We start from the raw sequence: 19647 nt of genomic DNA, 5'->3' as shown, positions 1-19647 counted from the left end.
AGGGATCGGTCTATTTTCTGAATCTGACGGTCCCACCGCGTCTGCAATATTGGTTTCGGATCTGTCTATTTTTTTTAATCTGTCGGTCCCACAGCGGCTTTTTCGGATCAGTCTATTTTCTGGAATTGACGGCCTGATCGCGCTGCAACATTGCCATGGGATCGGTCTAATTCCTGGATATTCAAGTGAGTAAAAAACGCGGATTTGGATTACTATTACTATCTTTTTTGTTGACTATTTTTCGTGGGAGTTTTCCCAAAATCATACCGAATAATCAAAGCACTATGGCACGCTACAGTGACGACAGTGACTCTGACTCAGGGAACGCATGTTTGCGTACTGCTGATCTCCCGACTGAAGAGTGGTCAAGGTGGAAATATTATTTTTTGTGAATAAAATTTGCATAGGTGGAAGCTTCTCCCCTTTTTGGTACTTTTATACACGTATCCTACCTACCACGCATTACAATGTACACGACATGGATTGCACAAAGTGTGCTCTTTGGCCTGTACTGTATGTAAAGCACACGACAGCTCTAGATGCTAACAATCTACATAATTGTATTGGGATAAATTTGAAAACGCAATATGCTTACCTTGAATATCTGCTAATAAAACCGGAGTTCCCAACAGCATACACTTACGCTCCCAACCGGAGTTCCCAACAGCACTCTCTCGCTCTGTTGCCATTGAGACTCACTTGCAGCGAGTGCATCACCAGTTTTGCCCAACTTTTGTCTTATCAGGTATTTGATGCACGCATTTTTCCCTGAAGCTTGTCTTGTGAACAACCGACAGTGCTGTCCTGCTCTTCACTTTTCAGATCTGGTTCAAATAGGAAGGGTAGAACTGATGACATGTTGGGAAAGCTAACGAGTGACACGCTGGAATTTCGGCAACGGGCCCGGTGATGTCACGCACTACGACGTAACAAGAATGGCGACCTATCACTTAAAATAATTTTACAAACTTTATTAAAACAAAAACATTAAGTGGGGTTTTAATATCAAATTATTATAACTCATACTAACATTTATCTTTTAAGAATTACTTGTCTTAAAAATAGAGGATCCCTTTAAGGAAAACATTAAGTTGTTCCTTTAAAAGAGTTGTATTGAGTTCAGTTTTCCTTTGAGATGTTCAACTCCAATGGTAAAGCAATTTTTTTTGGTACTTGTTTCTTATAGGACCAAAATTGACTGGCTGTGGACACAATTTTGAATGTATTGTGTGTTTGTTTCATGTAAATGTTTATTTATTCCAATTGAAAATTATGTTTTTCATTTAGAGCTGGTGTTGGTTGTCACCTTTTTGTAGCTGCAAATGATGTCTCTCATTAACTTGTAATGAACTCTGCGGAATGAGTTGACAATAATGGTACATTTTCGTAATTATGTCTGCAATATTTGAAATGTCTTTATTTTTCAAACAGCTCGTTTACAGAGAAATAGAACTTTGCTGGGTGTCATCAGTTTGTGCTCTATGCTTTTTAGGATGGGCGTGCTCCTTCAGGTGTTTTGGTGTGTGCCATGTTTTGCTTCTGCCACCTCTTCAATAATCCAGTTCCTGCCATGCAACTCCTCAGCGCTAAGAGACCAGGCTCGGGCCTTTGGCCGTCACACCGCAGGTTTGACTAGACCTGACACGAATTTATTATAAAGTCAGTGAACTCTGTTGTAAGAGAGAAAAAAAACATCAAAACTGGGACTGCAGTTGTTTGAATTTTGCCCATGGCAGTCTCCTAAAAGTATGTTATAGCCCTTTATCACAATGTTTTATAACTTAATCTTAAGTGGAGAACACATGGCACACAATATACTAGTCCTTCTCAAAAAATGTGGATATTGTGATAAAAATCATTATTTTCCATGATTTAATGATAGAAATTCATCTTTAATATATTTTAGATTTCTTATACACAACTGAAGTAGTTCAAGCCTTTTGTTGTTTTAATATTGATGATTTTGGCAAAAAAGTAAAGAAAAAACAGAAATCCCGATATCTCGATAAAAATTAGCATTTTTCATCTGGCCAATCAATCAGTCTTTTTAATACAAAAAAAAATCAACCTTCAAATAATTATTTTCTGTCATGCACTCAATACTTGGTCAGGAATCCTTTGGCAGAAATGACTGCTTCAATGCAGCGTGAGATGGAGGCCCAGGATGCTTCGATAGCGGCCTTAAACTCATCCACAGTGTTTGGTCTGGTGTCTCTCAACCTATTCTTTACAATATCCCACAGTTTCTCTATGTGGTTAAGGTCAGAAAAGGTTGGCAGGCCAATTGAGTACAGTAATACTGTAGTCAGTAAACCATTTACCAGTTGTTTTGGCACTGTGGGCATGTGCCAGGTTGTGCTGAAAAATGAAATCTTCATCCCCATAAAGCTTCTCATCAGATGGAACCATAAAGTCCTCCCCAATCTCCTGATAGCTAGCTGTAATGACGCTGCCCTTGATAAAACACAGTGAACCAACACCAGCAGCTGACATGGCACCCCAGACCAACACTGCCTGTGGATACTTGACACTAGACTTCAGGCATTTTGGCATTTCCATCTCCCCAGTCTTCCTCTAGACACTGGCACCTTGATTTCCGAATGACATGCAAACTTTGCTTTCATCCGAAAAAAAAAAAAAAAGTACTTTGGACCACTGAGCAACAGTCTAGTGATGTTTCTCAGTAGCCCAGATCAGGCACTTCTGCTGCTGGTTCAAAAGTGGCTTGACCTGTGGAATACGGCACCTTAGCCCATTTCATGCACACACCTGTGCACGATGGCTCTGGATGTTTCTACACCGCACTCAGTCCACTGCTTCCGCAGGTCCCCCAAGGTCTGGAATCGGCCCTTCTCCACGATCTTCCTCAGAGTCTGGTCACCGCTTCTGGTTGTGCAGTGTTTTCTGCCACGCTTTTTCCTTCTTCTACTTCCTACTTCCCACTGATGTGCCTTGATACAGCACTCTGGGAATAGCCTACAGTAAGACTGCCATCGAAGCAACCTGGGCCTCCACCTCAGCCGTGCCACAGGCTGATTGCCTCTATGCCAGGCCGCATTGAAGCAGTCATTTCTGCCAAAATATTTCCGACAAAGTATTGAGTGCATAACTGACCATTTACAACAACAATTATTTGAAGGTTGACTTTTTTGTAATAAAAACACTTTTTTTATTGGCCGGTATTATTGTTTTTTTCTTTTTCGTTTTTGCCAAAATCATCTATATTAAAACAAGAAAAGGCTTGAGATACTTCAGTTATGTGTAATGAATCTAAAATATATGAAAGTTTCATTTTTATCATTACAGTATAGAAAAATAATGACCTTTATTACAATATGCTATTTTTTTTTTTAGAAGGACTAGTACAGTGCATGACTGTTGAACTACAATATGTGGATACCAAAACCATACTACGCAACTCTAATAAAACTTTGTAATGAAATACAATGAAAAACAAATTGAATCTGATGCTTGTGAGTAAAAAAATATTACATGTCTATGCTTTACTTCTGGTAATACTATCTTTAAGAACAGGCTCACTTTTCCTTATATTGTAATAGGCTTAGTATGGTACAGTCTATGGAGTTTAGTGCCGTCAAAGATTGTAACCTTTTGAATCGGTCACAGCTCGACGACTGATATTGTATCATTAGTCATTGTAACCTTTTGAATCAGTCACAGCTAGACGACTGATATTTTATCATTAGTCCTCATGAGGGCAAGTTAACTTTTCATCTCATATTTTAATGTGTAGTCATTTTCCAACCCCATGTTTTTAGAAATCTATTGCAGGAACACAGTCTCAAATTAATCGGGAAAAATGTTTGAATAGGAGACCCACATTGCCTCAAACAGTCTCCAAATTTCTCACTTCAATAAATCCACATTTGTCCGATCACCAGTCAATCACTGGGCTGACGCATAGAAAACCGTTGACATCAATTGTGCTGTATGTAGCAGAGAACCACATGCTTTATAAAGATTGAACCTTTTCCTCTGGCAGGTACATTGGGTATGTGTGTAGCATGGTTTCAGAGAAGCCCAGTCTACCCCACAGCAAGCCTCTGATTATCAAGGCTCTCACCATGAGTCCAGTTCCCTGCTTCAACAAGCAACGGAGTGGCTGTCGGCCTTTCTGTGATGTTCTCATTGGAGAGACAAAAATCTTTACCACGGCGCAGGAGTATGAAAGAATGAGGTATGCTCAGATGCAACGTAAAATGTTGGTGGACATGAAAGCCACTGTTCTGTATTAATGAAAGGCAAGCTAACACTTAGCAATTAGGGCGCTGTTTATTTTTTGCCAAACATTGTCCTTTATTTTTACATTGTGTTTTATCCATGTATGTCCAGAGAGCACAGAGTTCAAGAGGGGAAAGTGGTTTTTCCTCTGGGCGTCAGCGTACAAGGAGATGTGGTAGTTTCTGTCTATCACATGAGGTCCACTATTGGGGGACGTCTGCAAGCCAAGGTAGACATTCTTTCTTTTTTGTGACTTTATTGTGAATTCAAAGTGTTGTGACACATCCTAGAGGCAATATGAAAAATTGTGATGCACACCTATGATTGGTTTATGATATTTCATCTTTAGATAGACACAATACAGGTAGTCCCCAGGTTACGAACGAGTTCCGTTCCTAGGCTGGCGATGTATCCCGAATTTCTGCGGAAGTTGGAATTAACCTTATAAGTACCCCTAAAATACAAAATAACTGTCCAGAAACATGTATTAGTTGTCATATTAATAAGATGAAGTAAAAAATATGATACTGCGAGGTATGTTGTGTTAAATGCCGTTAGACTGAATGATTATTCAGGCTTTAAAAAAAAAAAAAAATATATATATATATATATATATATATATTCAGGGTTTACTCCCGAGTGAGTCGCCTTGCTGAGAGGAAAGGGCACTGTGAAAAGAGTAGGGTGGCGAGAGATGGGGGATCTCATGGAAGGGAGTTCCAAAAAATCGATTATTTAATGCATCGCGATTCGACACGTGACGATTCGATTACGTTTCACAAAGGTTCAAAAACGATGATTTTCCCTAATATCTTTATTACAGCCGCTCGTAGCGGAACGAAATTCAAGACAGGTCTGCCGCCCGGACACTTTTAACGGACGCACGCACAACATTATGATGGATGCTGCCGGTTACTGGGCGAGAGATTTACTCATTTTCAAAACACTGGGAAAAAAATTTGTGTATGTGACAGGCAGACCCAGCGGTCGCGCTTCTGTGCGCAAGTTATTTTGTAGAGCGAGAGGGGAAGAGAAATAGTTTGTTGCTCCTTGTCTTTCAGATGTCCAGCAGTAATTTCAAGTCATGTCAATTGAAAAATGTCATGTGTTGCTAAGACCCGTGTGCGTCTATAAGAGGTGAGTTCACGAGCCCTCTTGTACTGTTTAGCCTTTATTGTTGTTGATTTTGAGATGTTAATAGTTAGCGCCGAGCTAAGCTAATTAGCTAATTCGCTAACGTGTATTGCATATGCAGAACATGTAAAACCATGATTAAGTACAACGGTAACAGTACAAACATGCGAAATAGTATAGAAATCAGTGAAAACAAAGTATATTGGTTAAAAGAAGTCTTATTTCTAAGGACACTTTGTTTCCAGAAAATGTGGAATTCATTCCACCTGTGTAAATTTTATTGTATTGTTGAGAGAAATAAGTACTGCCTTTAAAATGGTTAATGTTTTTGCACTTTCTTGTAAAAAATAAAAAAGCAGCTTAAGGGCAGCTTTTTGTTGTATGGGCATGTTTCCATATTTCCTGTTGAATCATTAGGATATTTTAAATAAATAATGGACATAAATTTGTTTGGCTACTTGATTAATTAGTAGTGTACGATACATCGATAATCCTGATAACCTTGATCATCGTCAATACCGTGATCATCGTTCAATAATCGAATCGAATCGTGGGGTCCTAAGATGGCACACCCCTAATATCATGGCTGCTCAGGTTGCCAGCGTCGCCTCTCTTCACGTGAGCCCGCCGTCCGAACTCAAAAAATCGGATCGGGAGTCGCAAGAGAATTCGGCGCTGGGGAAGCAGCAGCGTCAGAACAAGGAAGTGGGGCCAGACACTCAGGAACTGCAGGACGGCGGCGACGTTGCTGGGGGAGGAGGGGATCCTGATGTAGCAAGAACTAGGTACTGTTTACGCGACTTAGTGTAAGAAAAAAAACAAACCCCAGAGATAGAATGGTGGATGAGATTCGGGCGTCGTAAAGTCGAAATCACATAAGTGTGGTACGTTGTAACCCGGGGACTACCTGTACTCTCAAAAATCATTAGATCAGAGCAATATAAAAAAGTCTTACATTTAACTGAACATTTAAATAGATTTTCAACCTCACTTGCTGAAATTAAAATTGTTCTTTACTCTTTAGGTGTCCAACACACAAATATTCCAGATCCAGTTTCACACTGGCTTTATTGCTCCTGGAACAACTGTGTTAAAATTTAACAAGTAAGGCTCATTTGACTTTAAATGCATCAACTTTAGTGACTTCCTTACTTAAATTACCGTAATTTCCCAAATATAACACGCACTTTTTTCCCCCAAAATTTACTCGTAAAATCGTGGGTGCGCGTTATTCATGGGTACAGGGACGGAGACAGAAAAATTCATCATGATTCATGTTCCATTGTACGCATGGACCAGCACTATATTACCTAATCGGAACGACAGTGATATAATAATCAAGTTTCATGTGGTAAATAATTTTTTTCATGATATTTTTAGCATCTAATAAAATTAAAATGTTTTTTTGTACTATTCGTTTATTATTTACCGGTACATTTTTCTAACCTTTGCGTTGCAACATGCCGGCACACGGCGATGTTGTCTTGAAGAGAACGTATACAGCGATCCGTTTCGTATAAATGTTGACCGTGTGGCGAGCTAGGACAGGAGTCTGAGGAAGAGTGTCGAACCACTGAGCCAAGCCGCGTTGTTTTATTTACATTGAAACTCACAAAGTAACAACGTACGTCTTGCACGCAAATCGCGGGACATTTGTTTACTTCCGGCTGTTCCCTTAACTGAACTCTTCCCCCCGGGAAGTGCACAACTTGCCAACATTAGTTCCGCTGGTGAATTCTGTTAAAACTCGCTACCACTCCTTACTTTGTGAAAATTATTATCGTATACTGTGAGCATTTTTACCACAGAAATTTAATATTCTATTAAAAAAAAAAAAAAAAAATTGACAAAAGGATTAAAAAAATGCAGCAACCGCGTACTTTATAAAAGTTCGAGACATGAGACTCATATTTATTGGTGCTAAAATTAGGATGGGCTTTATACACGGGTACATGAATTTTCCCTAGATTTTACAGGTAAAGTTGGGGTGCGTGTTATACACGGGTGCGCCTTATATTCGGGAAATTACGGTACTTGATTTTAACAATTGCTGGTACCCTGAATTGTCATGATGACTTCATTACTTAAATTACTTGATTTTAACAATTCCTGGTACCCCGAATTGTCATGACGTGGATCGTAGATCTCTATTGTCATGGTGACCTTGTATGACCTGTTCTTATTTTCTATAGCATTGCTAGACCAGCCAGGAAACCTCTCATTTTTAGTGGTTGTCGTACTGGGTAGAACTTTTTGGAAGTTATAGCATGTACAAGTTCGTAATTGTTAATACATCTCCCCTCGTGCTTGTCATCATGACAGTGGTTTAAAAATAAATTAAAACTAAAGGAAAAGGATAAGCCACTTGTATCTTACTGGATGAGTATCATATAATACATGGGTTTACTATGTCCTCAAGACATTTAAAATACAGTTAAATTGCCTTTAAATAAATGATATGTTATTTAGTTTATTCAACAAATGCCTTTAAACTTAGCCTTCATTTATCCTCTCAGAGCGGAGCTGGATGCATGTGAATCTCCTGACAAGTATCCTCAGCTGTTTCATGTCATAGTGGACGTGGAGGTCGAGAGCTTAGACAAGCAGAAAGACCTGACGCCACCTTGGGAACAGTTTCCATCGAAAGACCTAAGTCCCAATGTACTTTTCACCTGCCATCAAGAACATCAGGATGCACTCGCTATTGCTGGTACTTGACCCACTGATTACTGTGTTGTGGTATACACCTGTCCCCCCGTCCCCCCCAAAAAGCAAGACTTTATGAAGACAATATGTTTCATTCCACATGCCTCACTGTAACTTAGTAGAAGCATGTGCACTAGACAATTCGAGAATATAGGTAATGACGTTTTGATTATATTTAGTAAAAGAATCATACAACTGCATGTATCATGCGCAACAAGGATCATTATTTAAAATAGTTATGTAACGCTGTATTTCGAAAAAAATACTGGTAAATGCCCTAAAATGGGTATAAAATTTGCCTTTTCCCAATTTGTATTTTGTTAAAACATACAACTTAAAACCAGAACGAAGAAAAGTTGAAACGTACATAACTTTTAATTCTCTGTACCTGTCCCAGTTTTAAATTTGTGTACATATTCATTACAAGATTAGTTAATGTTTGATTATGTATTGAAGTAATACAGCAGAATACATGTAGAATAGTGCTGATGAACTATACTTAGACTCACTAAATAACTTTTATTTCTTCTTCAACAAGATGAGATGGAAGGCTTGGATTTGGAGGGTAAGACAGCAGAGTAGAGTGCTGAAGTTGAGCTGTACAAAACTGAAGTAGTCAAATGGATCGATGAGCAGTTCTATTTCATCATATGTGTTTACATGCATATGCAGTCAGATTATTGAATCTACTACCACAGTCATACAAATAGTTTGTAGCTAGATCATGTGCAAAGTATGCACTGATTGCATTGAATGTAGCCTGATCATTGTCCTCCAGTGTAACATTATTTTGGCAGAAAAATGCTTTCAATGCTCATGGTATAGATAACAGTTCTGTCACTTTATTAACTGTATATAGTACTTGAGCTGAAGCAGTTTTTCCAGGGCCCACCATTTTGACATGAAGAGCAGATACCATTCAATGCAGTGGAGTCATACAGACAGTGCGTTGATTAAATATGTCCTGCTTTGGTGAAATATTTACACAAATATCTGAATGTTCAGTTTAAAAAATACTTTTTAGCTTTGCTTAGCATGTTTATATATTTGATGAATAATGTGCAATAAATTGCTGTACATTTTGAATGTTGTGTTTGATTAAATAATACTTGTCGAAATAGACCACGCACATTTACCAGTAGTTGCCTTTTACCCTAATTCCTTCTTTACCTCATTTTATCATTACCTAGTCTATCAGTGTGTCTGGCTTCCCCAAAATACTGAATATTTCCCCTCATAGAATCCATTGTTTTTTTCTACTGTGCTGTATAGTTTTTAATAATGGATGATAACGCTTTCTCTGTATTTTACCTTCAATCTCTAAATGGTACTACAGAGCCGAGCAGACCACTTGGAGGCCCTGACAGTCGGGGCCACGGTGAGGAGAGCGAGCCTTCCGACGACGAGATGCTGTCTTTCTCCAGTCAGCGAAGCAGCATTAGCACAGCACCCCCGAGAGGGGATCAGTCTTCTCCCACCCATGTGGACCCTGAGCCACCTGCAGAAGTAGATCTCCTCGGCTTGGACGGAGAAGATATCAAGCAACCACCTCCAACAACCCAGCCCCCATCTGCTGCAGCTGCAACTACTGACCTTCTTGGGGACTTTTTGGGGACTCCCCCCCAGCCAACCAGTGGGCCATCTTCCACCAACTCCACTCCACATAAAACAGTACCAAGCTCAGCTTCACCATCTCCATCCCCTGGCCCACAAGGTGAGGTGCCTGCACGTACACTGTACTTGAGCAAAAATAGATTATGATGAGGCAGATTATTATTATATAAATATACTAAATTAATTTATGATTTAAGATCATGTTAATAAAAACTAAATTAATGAAATGAATACACTACTACCTCTGGTTACTTTTAAAGTAACACTCTAAAGTAGATTTTATTTTTTCATATTGTATAACTTATTGTCTGCCATTGATGGCGATAGACTTTCAATTTGTTTAGAACTGGAAGACGGACTGCGAAGGCTCATCTTTCAGTGCCAATGGCGGCACTAGACATCCAATCAAATCTGGATTCTGTATTGGACGTGTATTGCCGTCAATGGCAGCCAATGAGTTAAATGAATGCCCTGTTAGGGTTTAAAAAAAAAAAAAAAAAAAAAACATAATTGGTGCATGAAAGGGGGTTAAAAAAATCATAATTGGTGCATGAAAGGGTTGAAATGTACAACGCACTTAAACAGGTCTTTAATGATGTTGACCTGTATTGTAATACTGGAAAATACAGCTCTTTTGAGCAGATGCGACAGTGACCTCTGTTGTCAAAAGTTGTTAATTACATCAAGTTGGTGCTATTGAACTCTGATCACATTGGGCACACAATTTATAAACTTTTGTATTTTTGTCAGGGTGACTGAGTGAAGAGATTAAGTAGTTTAACGCTATTAGTTTGGCCTTTGTTTGAACATGTTTACTTCGTCGAGGAATTTGTTTGGTAGGAAAATGGAACATCGGTTGTAACTTTCAACATTTCAACAGGGAAATTGATACAAAAGTAGAATTGGTGGAAATTCAGACGGTTGACAGGCTGTGCTATTATTTCACTTTTCTGCTGCTTGAATCAAATCAATTGTACAGGAACGGAAGTTAACCCGTGCCTTTGGATTACATCCATGAACATTTTTACAGACATTATGGAAATCTTTTTTTCATGATAAATAATCCTTTGTAAATTGACGAAAACAATGTACATATGAAGGTGTAAGGCAGTGAATCAAAAATTCATGGTCAACAACATATGTGTGCATATTTAATTAGGCTATCAATCCAAATCAAATGGAAAATAACAGATGAATTATTAGAAATTACAAAGGTTCTCTAATTCTCTTCCCAGTGTTTGACCCATTTGGGGCAGGTCCCATGCCAAAGCCTCAGGAGGTGATGGGTTCGTTCCTCGGACCAGGTAATTTGCGGCATTCAGATCCATTCCTGCATGCCACTTGCACTCCACCACCCACCCTGCAGCCTACAAGTTTTGGTGAGGCATGTCTCTGCTATTCTGTTGCACAACATTAACAACAACATCATGAGTACCATCTGTGATACTCCACTATATGTACAGCATGGTGTATGTATTGCAAAGTCCACTGCTACGCTTTAACTCATAACTTGCAATTTCATTGTCTTTGAGCATTTGCTTGGGAAGAAACAAAAGAAAACTGAAAAAAAGTCAGTATCTTGATGTTACTAGGTTGAGACAGTATCTTTATAATCTAATCCAATAGTATCTCGTATAACGTACTTTCTGGACAATGAGGTACCTGTTCAATGTGGCTTTTGTATGAGTTCTGGTTGTGCCTTATGTCATCAAAACTACATTGGTATGAAAAAGTATCTGAACCTTTTGGAATTTCTCACATTTATGCATAAAATCACCATTAAATGTGATCTGATCTTTGTCAAAATCACACAGATGAAAAAACAGTGTCTGCTTTAACTTAAACCACCCAAACATTTATAGGTTTTCATATTTTAATGAGGATAGTAAGCAAACAATGAGAGAAGGGGGGAAAAATAAGTTTCACATTTAATATTTTGTAAAACACTCTCCATTTGTAGACAACTTCCCTAACTGTTGTATAACGAACATCCAGACTTTTAGAGATGGTTTTGTATCCTTTCCCAGCTTTATACAAATCAACAATCCTTGATCGCAGGTCTTTAGACCGCTCTTTTGACCGAGCCATGATGCACATCAGAAAATGCTTCTCATCAAGACATTTCTTATCAAGTGTGTGTGTTTTACAGTGGGCAGGGCAGCTTTAAACCACTCATCGGTGATTGGGCACACACCTGACTTAAAATGTTTGGTAAAAATTGGGTTTCAATTGCTCTTTTAAGTCAACCTAGGCGGAGTGTTCACTTACTTATTTCCCCCCTTCTGTCTGTTTGCATGCATTCCTCATTAAAATATGAACTCCTATAAATGTTTGGGTGGTTTTAGTTAAAGCAGACACTATATTTTCATCTGTGTGATTTTGACAAAGATCAGATCACATTTGATGGTGATTTTATGTAGAAAGGTCAGAAATTCCACAAGGTTCAGATACTTTTTCATACCGCTGTATTTCGTAGGACTATAATTGTTTTATACCGTACTGCTGCAGTAAAGTGCTCAATACATACATTCATCATTCATTAAACCAAAAATAAATACAATTTAAAAAAAAAAATGAATTAATAAATATTACCATAACTACACTGTTAAAAATAATGAACAAATGACAAATGCAATACTTTGATGTACAAATGTGCCTTATAATCAGGCATGCTTTATGGTCCAATAAATACGGTAAGAGTATCTAAGCTGTTATAATAAAATAAATTTACTCCTAAAAACACTGGATCAGTTATGTGAGTACCACAAAATACCTATCTACGCATTTTTTGGAAGGCTTTACCTCAAAAAGGCTCATAGCGTAACTGGAGCCTATCCCAGCTGACTTCAGTTTTGAGGTAGGGTAATGTCTAGACATGTTGTCCAGTCAATTTATGGGCAGAAAGTGAATTAATCATTTACCCTCATATTCACAACTAATTATTATTTTTACAAATTAATTCATCTTTAATTAATTTTCTTAATAAATCATTGCGACAGATTCCAAAACAAAATTTCAACAGAAAACACACAACCATAACTGTTCATGATTCCGTGACTGGAGTCGTCCATAACACGTCAGAACATAGGCATAAAGATTTCTTGTCCTAAGGTAAAGATAATCTTATTTTGATTAAACACAAGTCTATTTTAATAGATGACTAAAGAAATCCAACCAATTTACTGTTGAAAGATTATTTCAAAACAATGTCTCCAAAAGATAAATCTATTATCAAAGTAGATATCAGTTTCACATTCTATTAACGGGATCATTTTTGCACGTCTTCTATTATCCAAGAGGCATATTTTTGGAGCATGAGAGAAAAAAACACACACAAGCATGGTGAGATAATGCACAATTTACACAGATGGTGCTCCAAATGGAGATAAAAACCTGTGTTTTCTTACTGTTAGGCAATTATTCTAACCAGCCTCTTGTCGTGCTGTCTCCCTCCAGATACCTCAAAAGAAACCTTTTTGTAATATTTGGCCCTTCTTACCACGTTACCCAATGCAGTAACCCCTTTTTTATTGACCCTTCCACAATTTTTACTTGAAATTACATTTATTAAATTATACGCCGCACAGGGATTTATTGGTCTACCTCACAGTCGAGGGTTTCAGGGTTCAAATCTTGATTCCAGCCTTCCTGTGTGGAAACTGCATGAGTTTTCCAGGTACTCTGGTTTCCCCTTTTTTTTAAACAAAATAATGATAATGATAGGTTCATTGAGATGTAAAATTTGACAGATGCACGTATCTTTACAGCAATTGGCTGGTGAGCATTCCAAGTTTATCCCTCCTCTTATCCAAAATCAAATTGGGTAGACACAATTTCTTCTGTAAAGCTAGTGAGGACTAAAAATTTCTGTTGTTGAATAGGTCGGAGTTCTCCCGTATCATCTGCTGCCCCAACTGTCAACATTCAACAGCAAAACATCATGGGAGGTTGGGAATGGAACAGAACTGCCACTACAAGCACAGGTACACCTGATTGTGTTTTTGCTGTTATTTCCTTGTCTGGTTAAATTGGAAAAGCCAGTGAGAGTGACACATCTCTAAATCTCTATCGCTCTAGAGATGCTTTAAAAAATATAAATATAAATTTCTTCTATTTTTGGAGGAGGAGGCTTGGGAATGGGCAGTCGATCAGCCACGACAAGCCCAACCGGTTCGGTCCACAGCACACCAACCCATCAAACCAAGCCAAACACTCTAGACCCTTTTGCTGACTTAGGCAACCTCGGGGGAAGTCTCGGAGGTAAGTTAACATTCATGTTCCTTCATTCTATACACCTTGTAGTTTTTGTTGTCATATTATGACATAAACTCAGCACGTTCTTCCAGGAGGCTCCGGATTCTCCAGCAAGCCTACCACACCAACAGGAACAAGCCCTTCCTTTCCTTCAGTGGGCTCCCCATCGCGGCCTCCACCATCTCCCCAGCATGCAGGAGGGTGGCATCCACACTCAGGAGCTGCCTTCCCATCATGGCAGCCTAATTCTGGCACAGGAGGCTGGCAAGCACAGGGACCCACACCACAGCCCAAGCCGAGCCCTAGCCATACCGCCATGCCTCACAGTTCCCCCCAGAACCGACCAAACTACAATGTTAGTTTCTCTGCAGCTGGTGGTGGATCACCCAGTGCTGCGAGCAAAGCACAGATGGGTGAGATTTAAACCCAGTCTTTGTTTAAAAGAAGAAAAAAAAAAAGATCATATTCAATAGTGATCATTAGTGTAACTCAATCACTGTCAGGCCAGTTCAAAGAGTATGAGATATTGTAGTTCGTAAAAGAGGGAAATTGTTATTGAAAACACCTTTTGATGACAATAGATGTACAATCCATTTCAACTGGGAGGCGCTGAATGCGATCATCGATTGCTTCCAGCTCCACTTTGTTCAAATGGATTGGATGTCTATTGCTATTAATGGTAGCCAAAGCGTTAAGTTATGTGAGGTCACAATAGATTTATTAAACAAAACAAATAAATCAAATCCCAGAACAAAATACACATGGGCCACACCTATTTTAATGTCCAATTTATTACAATTTGTTTTAATAATTTTAATTAAAAAAAAAAAAAAATTTCATCAATTTTATTTTGTTTTGAATTATTGTTTTTTTATTACTCATGGGATATTTTTTAAATCGCATTTTTTTTTTTTTTTTTTAAATTACTATTTAAATAATTGTTCCCCCACTCCAAAACAAGTACTGTATTGGCCCGAATATAAGACGGTGTTTTTTGCATTGAAATAAGACTGAAAAAGAGGGGGTCGTCTTATATTCGCAGTCTAGACATTATACGCATTCACGACGCTAGATGGCGCCAGATATCATTGAAGCGATGTTCTGTCATGACAACTCTCCGCTACTCTCCCCAGTAATGACGCTAGATGGCGCCAGATATCATTGAAGCGGTGTTCTGTCTTGACAGTTTAACTAGTTTGCATTACTTTATTGCAATGTTTTTACTTATTCAGATTTGTTTCAAGACTACAGTTACAGTTAGACTTCACTTTGATGGTTAATGCTGCAGTTATTGCAATTTTGTTGTTTTATCACAATAGATTGGTGTATTTACATTTCAAATACAGAAGCCAATCATTTACGAATGTGATTGCACTTTAGTTTAAATATTTAAATGTTCAGATATTAAGATTTGAATGAGGCAAAATAACATGATTTTGTTTTGGATGTACTGTAATTATTTTTTGTATAAAAATTAATTTGGTGTTCAAAAAGTGTTTTTTTAAACTTGAGTCTTGAAAAAGAAGAGGTTGTCTTATAATCAGGGCCGTCTTATATTCAGGCCAATACGCTAATTCATTCATTTTATGTAAATTTATGCTTATATTTTTATATTGCACATCGCAAAATACGTGCAGGGCGGGCGGCACTAATTGAATTGCAAACGGGGGCAGCTGGTTTGAGACCCTTGTCCTATAAGAATGTCATCAAAACGTTTAGGGGCGTGGGGGTGGGGGAAATCATAATTGGTGCATGAAAGGGTTAATATTTTTTCTACCTTTGCTTGCATTCCTTTTGTCTCAGGCTCATGGGGCAAGGCTTCGAATGCGAACTTTGATGACCTGCTGTCTGGTCAAGGCTTTGCAGGACCCAAAGATAAGAAAGGACCAAGAACTATAGCAGAAATGAGGAAGGAGGAAATGGCCAAAGAGATGGACCCTGAGAAAATTAAAGTAGGAGTTATTTACAAAAAGTAAACAGGTAGTCCCCGCCCCGGGTTACAACATATTCAACTTTAGTGCTTTCGACTTTACGACGTCGGAGTCTCGTCCGCCATTTTGTCTCCAGTCGTTTTTTTTTTTTGTTTGTTTGTTTTAGTCGTGTAAAGAGTGCCTATTGGACCTCAAAGTATCATATTTGGTACTTTACCTACAGTAATACGATGTGTTCTATCCTCACTAAATGTGAAGTTGTTCAGTTTGACAGACACCAAACAAGGCAATTTGGGGTTTTTGAAGCTTTTGACTTCCTTCACTTTTGACAGTTTGGAAAGCTGTAACACACATATCTACAATTACTGTATGTTCAAAACGACAAGCATTTTAACAATAAAACACTTGACACAAAACAATTGGTGTTCAAACTTCCATCTAGTCTGAACAATATGTAAATATAATAGAATAAATTAGCCTAATTTGCTTAACAAAAGTCCGCTAAGTTAAATGCTACGAATGTTAACGTAGCTACAATTCTCATAGCAAATCGCTCTCACATAACTCCACAATCTGTTGCTCTAAACTTAATTACAAATGCATACACGAACATATATTAGCTGAAACAACTTACAGCCCTATGTGGGCCAAACCAGAGCGCAGCTGTACTTTATCCATGTCGGACAAGTCTGCTCCTCAGTCATGCAAGGCGACAGTCCAGCCAGAACCAAAGCTGCCACCAGAGGGCAGTGTAGCCTCCATTCTTAAAAAAAAACAATACTTTTGGGCATTTTGAATAGTTATTTTGAGATTCTGGGGTATTTAAAGGGTTAAATACGATTTACACGGAAATTCTGTTTACGTCACCAGCATAGGAGCGGAATTCGTTCATAACGCGGGGACTACCTGTATTGTGTATTTTTGGATGAATGATGAATTGCAAAGATTTTATGAATATACTGTACAGACCCATTACGTAGTTCACATTCCAAGTAAACAATCAGCATAACAAATTCTGCCATTTATGGATAAAATTCAAATTTGTGATTGCTGATTGTTATTAGGAATTCATTTAACAACTTGTTTTGGTTGCAGTTTACAGTGATTTTGAATTAAAGAGGTATTTTTCTAAATACAACATAATGATGCAATACAGCTTTAAAAAACACATGGTATCATCAAATGTCTTTTCTTATGCATTGAAATTATGCACGAGCTTCCTACCTACCACATTCCAGAAACAAGCTCATTTGTTTACTTAACTGTTGATGTGAGTGTAAATGGTTGATGACTATATGTGCCCTATGACTGGCGACCAGTCCAAACTAGTATCGCCTGCCACTTGCCCTAAATTCCATTTTACTCACAGCCATAATGAGGACAAGAGTTGTGATAAACAACAATTAATTTTTTTTAGGTCTGTCAAAATTATCGCGTTAACGGGCGTTAATTAATTTTTTAAATTAATCACGTTAAAATATTTGACGCAATTAAAGCAGATGTCCCGCTCAGACAGATTTAAATGACTGTTCAGTGAAAAGCTCACTTGTTGTTATGGAGTTTTGCCGCCCTCTGCTGGCGCTTGGTTGAATGACCATCTCGCATATTGCCTCAAACAGATTATACAATGAGGCCGTTTATGGGCATTAAGAGTGAAGAGAATGCCACCGGCCGCTTGGGGGCAGCGCCGTTCCATACTCATGTTATTTCTTCAAAACGTGGGAGAATTAGTAGTTGTGAGACGTTTATGCTGTATTCACAATGCAACGCAAATTGCTATTTGTGCTCCACACATATTTTGGTAAGTTTTCTTTCTTTTAGTGGCAATTATGTGTCTCTTGTTGTATTTTGGGTAAGATATATACAGATATATTTAATACAGTTAAGGCGAGTGGACACAGGCGTTCTTTGGACCGCGCCGTTTATTGGCAACTCCTTCACAACAAACATACAGTGGGGAGAACAAGTAATTGATACACTGCAATATTCCTATCTCTCCAAAAAAAAAAAAAAAAAAAATTCACAAAAAGAAAAGCACTTCAGTCTATAGTAATGAGGCCCTATTCTTAAACAACAATACAATGCAAAATGAACTGGCATTCCATATACAAATAGCTATGCAAAATACACGTAAAACTTTGGTCACTCTATTTTTATTATTGTTATTTTAATTCTTCTTATTATTATATTAACTCTACTTTTGATTGAAAATTTTACAAATTTTATTAAAACGAAAACATGAATAGGGGTTTTAATATAAAATTACTATAACTTGTAACTATAACATTTATCGTTTAAGAACTACAAGTCTTTCTATCTGTGGATCACTTTAACAGAAAAAATGTTAATGCCATTTGTGGATTTATTGTTACAATAAACAAATACAGTACTTATGTACAGTATGTTGTATGTATATATCCGTCGTGTGTCTTATCTTTCCATTCCAACAATAATTTACATAAAAATATGGCATATTTTAGAGATGGTTTGAATTGCGATTAATTGCGATTAATTACGATTAATTTTTAAGCTGTAATTAACTCGATTAAAAACTTTAATCGTTTGACAGCCCTAATTTTTTTATAGCTAGTCATCATTTGCTGATGATGCCCATCCTGTGTTTTCCAGATTCTAGAATGGATTGAAGGGAAAGAGCGGAACATCCGAGCGCTCCTGTCCACTATGCATACAGTGTTGTGGGAAGGAGAAACCCGCTGGAAGCCTGTTGGAATGGCTGACCTGGTGACTCCAGAACAAGTCAAAAAGGTCTACCGCAAAGCTGTCCTCGTCGTCCACCCAGACAAGGTGAGACCATTTATCTCATCTCATTAAGGGAAGAGAAGAGGCATTTTATTAAGATAAAACCAGCCACGTTCACTGATTACAAAATAAAAAAGTGCCCACTACTGCCCTCAATTGGCTGAAATGATAAACTGCTTTTAAATGTCTAGTTTGACATTCTGTAATCTAAATTCATAAAAGTCTATAGACAAGTTTCCGAGGTACTTACGCTTTACTTACTCATTTCTGCTCGCGACTTCCGTTTTACATGTTTTCTAACCAAAACAACAATGAAACTGAAGCGGCATCACTCATCAAAATCCCTCAAAAAAGATATTTTGGAAATACCGCATTCATATGCCATCACGACATGGGAGGACATCATGAAGAAATGGCTAGGAGTCACCACAGTCAAAATATTTTTGTATTTCATTGATTTAATGGCAGTGGAAGGAAAAACAATCAGGACAAAGTTGAATGTGTCCTAGGGTGACCAAACTTCCTCTTTTGCCTGGACAAGTCTTACTTTCACGTAGTATCCTCGTTGTCCGGGCGGGTTTTATAAATTCAAAAAAATGTACGGTTTTTATGATTTTTCACGGGACCAATTTGAAGAGAATCCCTCCGGCCGCTGGGTGGCAGCGCCTGCGTTCCATGACATGGCTCCTATTAGTAGGGAGGGAAGGAGTAGTTCTTCTTGTTTTTTTTTTTTTTTGGCAGTTTACCCCTATCATGAGGCATTACCGCCATCTACTGGGTTGACGATTTGGCCACAACGCCTGCCAAGTTGTTAATTTTTTTATGATAAATACGTATATAATGGCAACTGTTGACTTCTGTCGGAGCTTTGACAGTAAAATCCCATTTGGTGTCGCATCGTTGCGCTGCCGATGATTGTAAACTTTTATAGCAAAGTTTGATTTTTTGCCTCAGCTAGCTATCAGTAAGCTAAACCACGCTAGGCATTATGGGAAACCTAGTTTTG

The 19647-nt window shown here is 38.1% G+C and overlaps 1 protein-coding gene across 4 annotated transcripts in view; it reads left to right on the top strand.

Annotated features, from left to right (window-relative positions):
* Positions 1 to 19647, top strand: part of dnajc6 (DnaJ (Hsp40) homolog, subfamily C, member 6) — a 76129-nt gene that overhangs the window by 38581 nt on the left and 17901 nt on the right. For 3 of the 4 annotated variants that reach the window (XM_057840866.1, XM_057840864.1, XM_057840867.1), the window contains 12 exons: positions 1493 to 1626; positions 4004 to 4198; positions 4354 to 4471; positions 6401 to 6480; positions 7893 to 8086; positions 9419 to 9796; positions 10932 to 11075; positions 13578 to 13679; positions 13819 to 13956; positions 14043 to 14363; positions 15754 to 15902; positions 18510 to 18686. In XM_057840866.1, coding sequence (XP_057696849.1) covers positions 1493 to 1626; positions 4004 to 4198; positions 4354 to 4471; positions 6401 to 6480; positions 7893 to 8086; positions 9419 to 9796; positions 10932 to 11075; positions 13578 to 13679; positions 13819 to 13956; positions 14043 to 14363; positions 15754 to 15902; positions 18510 to 18686 — 2130 coding nt within the window. The remainder of the gene's footprint in view (positions 1 to 1492; positions 1627 to 4003; positions 4199 to 4353; positions 4472 to 6400; positions 6481 to 7892; positions 8087 to 9418; positions 9797 to 10931; positions 11076 to 13577; positions 13680 to 13818; positions 13957 to 14042; positions 14364 to 15753; positions 15903 to 18509; positions 18687 to 19647) is intronic. The other variant, XM_057840865.1, reaches the window with a different exon arrangement.

The sequence above is a fragment of the Corythoichthys intestinalis genome, chromosome 7 (genome assembly GCF_030265065.1).
Source record: "Corythoichthys intestinalis isolate RoL2023-P3 chromosome 7, ASM3026506v1, whole genome shotgun sequence".
In the NCBI taxonomy this organism is placed as follows: domain Eukaryota; kingdom Metazoa; phylum Chordata; class Actinopteri; order Syngnathiformes; family Syngnathidae; genus Corythoichthys; species Corythoichthys intestinalis.
The sequence above is the reverse complement of the archived record's forward strand: the minus strand, read 5'-3'. Positions and strand labels throughout refer to the sequence as shown.